General features: G+C 31.8%; 1 protein-coding gene across 6 annotated transcripts in view; it reads right to left on the bottom strand.

Annotated features, from left to right (window-relative positions):
* Positions 1 to 2,469: 2,469 nt before the first annotated feature.
* The window catches only part of LOC143256699 (protein king tubby 1-like), an 81,315-nt gene continuing 75,632 nt past the window's right edge, over positions 2,470 to 8,152 (bottom strand). For 5 of the 6 annotated variants that reach the window (XM_076514248.1, XM_076514249.1, XM_076514250.1 and 2 more), the window contains one exon: positions 2,470 to 6,104. In XM_076514248.1, coding sequence (XP_076370363.1) covers positions 5,971 to 6,104 — 134 coding nt within the window. In that variant the 3' untranslated portion in view covers positions 2,470 to 5,970. The remainder of the gene's footprint in view (positions 6,105 to 8,152) is intronic. The other variant, XM_076514253.1, reaches the window with a different exon arrangement.

Below are 8,152 nucleotides of genomic sequence, written 5' to 3'. Positions count from 1 at the left end.
TATTGACTTTAAATGAAATGGTTGGTATCAATGAATTTCTCAAAACAGATTTCGATCTGATGATACCTTGGTTAAAATATGTTACCAAATGACAAATTATAACCTTAAACTTAACACTGTATACAATAGATTTGTAAACACAGTTTAAATCTTATAGGTGGCGTTTGTTGTTTTTTTTAGAATTTCGCGCAAAGCAACTTGAGGGCTATCTGCGCTAGCCGTCCCGAATTTGGCAGTATAAGACAAGATGGAAAGCAGCCAGTCATCACCACCCACCGCCAACTCTTGACTACTCTTTTACCAACGAATAGTGGGATAGACCGTCACGTAATAACACCCCCACGGCTGAATGGGCGAGCATGTTTGGTGCGACGAGGATTCGAACTCGCGACCCTCAGATTACTAGTTGAACGCCTTAATCCACCTGGCCATACTGGGCCACCGTGGCGGTGATATCAGACTTTTATTTCTTTGGAATTAAGCACAGAGCTACACAGTGGGTTATCTGTGCTCTGCTCACCATGAGTATCAAACCCGGTTTCTAGCGTTGTGAGACCGCAGACACACAGCTGTATCACTGGGGGGCATCATATTTTTTTTGTGTTATCAAAAACAGTGAAAAATATAGTGTGATATTACAGTAATTCTCAAGTCAACACATGTGCATCAAATGGAATAGGATTTTGGAAGCAGTAAAAATAAATACCAGGTGAATTATTTCCGAAGGATTAAATTATGAGAAACTGCAATTCACAGCACTTAGTTCAACATCTTTCTTTTATCCCTATGTTTTACTTTAAGCACGTAAGTAACGCTGTATCAGTCAGAAGTGTTGGTTCGTTCTCTAGAGTAAAGCTGCGTAATGGCTTACCTGCGCAGATTCGAGTATCATATTTTAATGTCACGAGCCTCAAAAGCTTACTGTTGAGCCACTTTATTTCTCTACTTTTCTTGTCTTCCTCTCAACACCAACCATCCAAAATCTAACTAACCATTACACCTGAATAAACACAACATCAGTGAATCTAAATCTAACTAACCATTACACCTGAATAAACACAACATCAGTGAATCTAAACCTAACTAACCTTTACACCTGAAGAAACACCACCAACCAACCAAAATCTAACTAACCTTTATACCTGAAGAAACACCACCAACCAACCAAAATCTAACTAACCTTTATACCTGAAGAAACACCACCAACCAACCAAAATCTAACTAACCTTTACACCTGAAGAAACACCACCAACCAACCAAAATCTAACTAACCTTTACACCTGAAGAAACACCACCAACCAAAATCTAACTAACCTTTACACCTGAAGAAACACCACCAACCAACCAAAATCTAACTAACCTTTACACCTGAAGAAACACCACCAACCAACCAAAATCTAACTAACCTTTACACCTGAAGAAACACCACCAACCAACCAAAATCTAACTAACCTTACACCTGAAGAAACACCACCAACCAACCAAAATCTAACTAACCTTTACACCTGAAGAAACACCACCAACCAACCAAAATCTAACTAACCTTTACACCTGAAGAAACACCACCAACCAACCAAAATCTAACTAACCTTTACACCTGAAGAAACACCACCAACCAACCAAAATCTAACTAACCTTTACACCTGAAGAAACACACCAACCAACCAAATTCTAACTAACCTTTACACCTGAAAAAGAACACAACACTAAGCAGGCAAAATCTAACTAACCGTTACACCTGAATAAACCAAACAATAACCAACCAAAACCTAACCTTTACACTTGAAGAAACACACCAACCAGCCAACTTCTAACTAAAATTTACATCTGAAGAAACACAACACTAATCAGCGAAAATCTAATGAACCTTTGTTTGTGAAAACACACAACACCAACCAACCAAAATCTAACCTTTACACCTGAAGAAACACACCAACCAACCAACCAACCAACCAAATTCTAACTAACCTTTACATCTGAAGAAAAAATGCTAACCTACGAAATCTAACTAACCACTACACCTGAATAAACACAAAACCAATGAATCTAAACCTAACTAACCTTTACACCTGAAGAAACACAACATCAACCAACCAAAATCTGACTAACAATTCCACTTGAATAAACACAACACTAATCAGCCAAAATCTAACTAACCTTTACAACTGAAGTAACACATCTCAGCCAAGAGTGAGACAGAGAAACACCAAAATCCTTGAACACCCCAGGTTTAACACCAATACCACACTCATGTTAATGTAGTCTGACTTAAAAAGTTATGTTTTATGTGTTTTGTTTAATGTAGTTGTTTTTTAACAATCAAGTTACAACCAGAACTCCAGCAACACAATGTTTAACTGCATATTAATATACATAAAATTTGGTAAATTCAAGAATATAACAACCCTAACTATTAGGTTTTGTAATCATACATTATATTCATTCACTTATCTAACATAAATCAAGACATTTTTAGTTTTATAAATGTTTATTATTCACACAGTATATCTGTAAATGATGGTAACTATATAAATTATAGATTTGTACACATTAACATATGCACATACAAGTTTTTAGGCCTCAAAACTAAACTAGAAAAGCGGTTGCTGAGAAGACGAGGGTTAATATCACTAGGATGCATTTGGTTAGATATCACTTATTTTCAGTGAATGTTATCATTAAATGTTCACTTTTCTTTATCAACTTTATATTCCAAAATGTAAGCAATATCTAACGCTTGAAATTTCAAACATTCTATATATACATAATTGAAGAATTGCATTATAAACAAATATGAAACAATAAAACCAAATTACGAGTGTATAACAATAAAACACCACTGCAAACACAAAAGAAATATTGGGAAAAAAATGTTAATTGATGTCTTTGGCAACTAGAATAAAGTGGCAAAAAACCTTATATTATATACATATGTAAAACAAATTTATTTGTGTAAATAAAGCAACTTTTTTTTTCTTGGTTTTTTTAGGCAGGTCTTGAAATACTTAACATTGTAATAGAGTATTTCATATATCTAGATATTTTTGTTTTACATTTAACCTATATTACTTTTAGCTATAATAGCTCATTTCGTACTCCATACCCTGGTTATTTTTATGTGTAAATAAATTTGTTTTTTTTTTAGCATAAAGCTATGGAGTGCCTATCTGCAATCTGTCCACCAAGAGGAATCAAACCCCAGATTTAATGTTGTAAATCTGTAAACTTACTTCTAACCCAGCAGGGTACATGGATGAAGTTAGCTTAATGTCTAGTTACAATTATTTTAGCAACTTCAAATGTTACTCCAAACACTTAAAGAAAAAAGTCAAAATGTTATTAAGCCAATTCATTTATAACTATTAGAGCAGAAAAGTTGTCTATATTTGAAAACCATAAAGAAATACTTACCTGATTTTTGTAAAATAATAATAAAGGATGTTTCAATCATAGACAAACAGAAATTGATAGCCAAATATTACAGAATTCTGAAATATTCTAGAAGAGGCCATTTATAAAATAAAATATCAACAAGAGAAGTCTGACTATCATAATGAATCTTGTCTTTCTATTTACAAACTACATTTCCAGACAATGAAGGTTATTCTGTAAACCATGTGGATCCAGCCTCAAAACACAAATTTGTTCATAGGATATTCCAATAAATAGTAAACTACTATTCAACCTGATAGAGAATGATAAAATCTGATATGTTATCAAATATTGTGAATTTTTAAATACTTGTTCAATGCTAATCAGAATTAAAAAAAAGATATCATTCCATAAAATAATTAAAATATTTCCATAATCAATAATTGTTATTAAAATTCATATTGAAAAATATGTAATACTAAAACTCTGAAAAAAGATTTGAATTAGGTAGACAAAAACTAGTATATATAAAACAGTTTTTTCTCTACAACTAATTAATTAAAAACCAAATGAAAATGAACTCAGCCATGGAGAACATACCCAGATTTTGTTACTACAGCATAAGGAAAAATAACAATATTACACGTGTACCCAATAAAGCTATCCATATTTTACTCGTATTTTAAATATATAAAAGAAAACAGAGTGTTGAGCCAAATCCATAGAAGAAAACAAAGCTAACACATCACTTACATGCTCACAAGTAATGTTAAATGTCCATTACATTTAATTGATTTATTATATATTCAAATGTGTAACATTTTAATTTGTATTCAAAGAAATTTTGAAGCAGCTATCAACTATTTAACCATACACAATACTACTCAAGTTGTTGTTATACGAGGTAGGCCACAGTGAGCTAATTTTGTCGTGTTTCATGAGATTTTCTTGTAATTCAGGCATTGATAACAATGGATAAGGAAAATATATTTTCAAACAAATTTTCTGGGATGTTTTTCTTTTTTCACAATCACAGTTTCTGTGAATTATTGAAGTAACTGATGTGCAATGAATAAAAGCTAATAGAACACCATGCATTAATTGTGCCTTTAAAAACATTTACAATATATATATATATATTAACTGCTTAACATTAGTTACTATAACAGCATCAATGTGTCAGTGTATATAATATACATGTTCAAAAATAACAGTCACTTTATTAAGCAATCTTAACTTATTAAAAATGGTACACCTTAAATATTATAGAGTAATGCACGTATATGTTTATTTTTGAAAAATTATAGGTCAACATTTCATGGAAACTGTGTGTCATTATTGACTACCTAACAAGTATAATACTCTAAACAGAGTATATTCTTAAAGACTAGAATGGGGACATTTCCAAGCATATAGTTGCCCATAGCATTAACATTCTGAGTTATATGTGGAAGACGGAAGACAGGTATTCAGTAAAACTGTAATAGGGCATAGATAAGCAAATGGCAAACTTTACCTTGTTAGATTATGTGTGTTAAAGATATCAACCATATCTTGAAAGACTTAATTGTATGTTTGATATTAACTAATTACTTATATTTACAATGAACAAATGAAGTTAATTGCTTTTTTAGAATTGAAAATACTAATCAGTTTTCAAAATATATGTTTATAATATTAACTGTCACTCATCCTGTGATTTCTACATTATAACAAAACATTTACAGAGAATTTAGATAAATATGTTTAAAAGTTCTAATCAATATCATATTCATACAGTTATTAAAAATGGCATGCTTAAAACTGTAAAAGCTTTAAAATGAATAATTTATGTAAAGGTTTACAATAGAAACAATACATATTTCAACATGTTTCATACAAATATTTGAGATACAAAAAACGTAACTACAACACATAAATTATAAAATGAGTAGATTAATTTAAGAAACTGTTTTATACTGAATATTTATTTCAGTGATGATATTTTTATATTTAATATTTCCACATCAAAAAATATTTACCATTTATGCATGTGCTTCCAAAAGAATGGCACAGATTTATTATTCAACTTAAGATTTTTGTGTCAGAAAAAATTCACTCTTTCCACATAAGATGTGGCAAAAATGGCACATAGTACGTTTATCATTAACTTCAGGACTTCCATATCAGGAAAATTTCACTATTTTCATGCAAAATGCAGAAAATTTAAGCTTGTAGCAGAATGGCATGAAATAAGTTCATTATTCAACTTAAGACTTCAATATTTCCAGTAAGATACAGGAAGTGTGAGCTTGTAGCAGAATGGCATGAAATAAGTTCATTATTCAACTTAAGACTTCAATATTTCCAGTAAGATACAGGAAGTGTGAGCTTGTAGCAGAATGGCATGAAATAAGTTCATTATTCAACTTAAGACTTCAATATTTCCAGTGAGATACAGGAAGTGTGAGCTTGTAGCAAAATAGCATGAAATAAGTTCATTATTAAACTTAAGACTTCAATATTTCCAGTGAGATACATGAAAACTCAATCAATTTACTGTTTTATAGAAATTTGTAACTCCCCCTCTCCCCAACTTACATAAAATGTCTGACTAGATTATTCACAAGCAAGCTTGCTATCAAAACTTGAGATGGCTATAGCAAAAGCTTGAAGTGCACATAAAGGATAACTATAGTCCATACTAAAGATGTCTTCAGAAACACGACCAAACTGCATGATGATGTAGTCTACTAAAAAGAAAATGAGAAAATAAAAATTAATAAATTTTTTAGGAGTTAGCTATTTGATTATAATGTTAAACAAAAAGATGTTCAGCTGATTACTTATAGTGAAACAAAACAATCTGACTAAAAACCAGCCTTGATAAGCAGATTCAATTACTCAATACATAAATAAATTACACTCAGATATTAGAGAATAATGAAGTTTGTTTAAATATGTATATTTTTAGCTTATCAATATTTTTCTAATTTAACACATTTATTGTAGAAAATACAGTAATCCTACATAGTGTTTGCTAGTTTATGCAAGTTTATATAATAAACCCTTATGAGAAATGATCATAATTCTACAATGTAAAAGGCTGCTTTTGACTGGTTAGGAAAAATGTTTACTATTGGGATATTGCTATGTTCAATTTTTTGAGCCATCATTTAAGTTTACAGAGCCATCATGCTGTTACAGAAGGAATACACCAAGATTAAGGTGACACATGTCATGGAAGAGTATGTGTGTGTGTGTGCTTGCGAGATTCTCTGATCACTAGATTGTGGTACAGATACCAGGAGGTTAGATCAGGGTTGAAGAAGAGCTAAATGTGCTGTAGACGACTGATATCTGCAAAATATAACCATTAGAAACCACATCAGTGTTAGGAATCTTGAGAACAAGTTTCAGCAAACTACCGGAATGAGTGTTTTGTGCTCAATGGTCAGGAACAGACTCTTTTAGGACAGCAGTTAGAGCCCTATCCTAACTCCAAGGCACCAAACAGCTTAGTTGGCATGTGCAAAGAAACAAATCACCCAGATTTTTAAGCAATATTTTCCTCTAGTATTCATAGATGGCAGTAGGTTCTGTGAATTTCCAAGAGATCAACATGTCAGTGTCTGGAGAGTAATATTTGGCCTGTAACTTTGTCCACTATGTCTTTGGAGGTAGCAAATGCATGCAGAGACATATAAACCCTGATGTGATGAATGAAAGATCCCTGGCAACAAGAAACGAGATCCTGCTGCATATTATTTGCTCTTTTGCTGGTACTCTTAAGAGATGTGTTTGTGTGTTAGCAGGTATAATGGCCATCCTTAATCCACCAGGATCATGCAACAACTTTTTCATGAAGAAGGTAAAACAACTGCTTGATAGCAAGTGTTTTAGTTATATTTATGATTTTTTGGTAAAAACCATTTGACAATAACTATAGGAGAGTGAATACCTTAAGAACCTTTATAGAGGAATTAAGAGTACAAACCTTAACAAGCGTGTTGGATAACCAAATAAGATGACGGAGAAATTCAGATCACAAGAGTAGATGCTTAATTAAAGGAAAATTCCAAGACTTGAATATTAGAGAGAAAAAAATTGTGATGAAAAAATAAAATCACAAAAAAAAACTCAAGCTCTGGAAAGCAGATACTTAAGAGAAATACTTGCAGGTCAGAGGTCAAGTGATCTGAATTCTAGGCTCACATGAGAATTATAGATACTATACCAAGAAGAGTGTGCCAAGTTGAGAAATTAAACAAACATAAGAATTATGATAATAAGTGGCTGTAATATTGTGTCTGAAATACTCGACTCAAAATCAAAATCACATACTACAGTTATGATTTTGGTTCTATACGAAAAATTACCAGCATCCTGTCTACCACCTATAAAAGACTGAGGTTTAAAAAAATAGTTGGAATAGAGATTGTAGTAGCAGTTGTTCTGACCTAGCACATTTTGCACAGTCAAGTTGAAATTACTGCCACTAGCTAAATTGACAATGTCTACATTAGCTACAATGACAAAATTCTCTGCCAAAGCTTTTTATATAATGAATAAACATTTCTAGCTAGTCAGCAGTATGGAGAACAAGGGTATAAGAGTGTAAGGATAGAGGATAACATACCAGCTACTAAAAGATTCATTTTGTTAAGATTGTTCATCTTAATAAAATACTTATGCATCAAAATATTAAATTTTTTCTTATTAATTTTGCTTTTTGTTATTTGTACAGAAATTTCTGGTTTGCTTGAATGTCTCTAAGTTGTTGTTTTTTTTTCCTTAGAGG

Source organism: Tachypleus tridentatus, chromosome 7 (assembly GCF_004210375.1).
Source record: "Tachypleus tridentatus isolate NWPU-2018 chromosome 7, ASM421037v1, whole genome shotgun sequence".
Lineage (NCBI taxonomy): Eukaryota > Metazoa > Arthropoda > Merostomata > Xiphosura > Limulidae > Tachypleus > Tachypleus tridentatus.
This window is presented reverse-complemented; position numbering and strand designations above follow the sequence as displayed.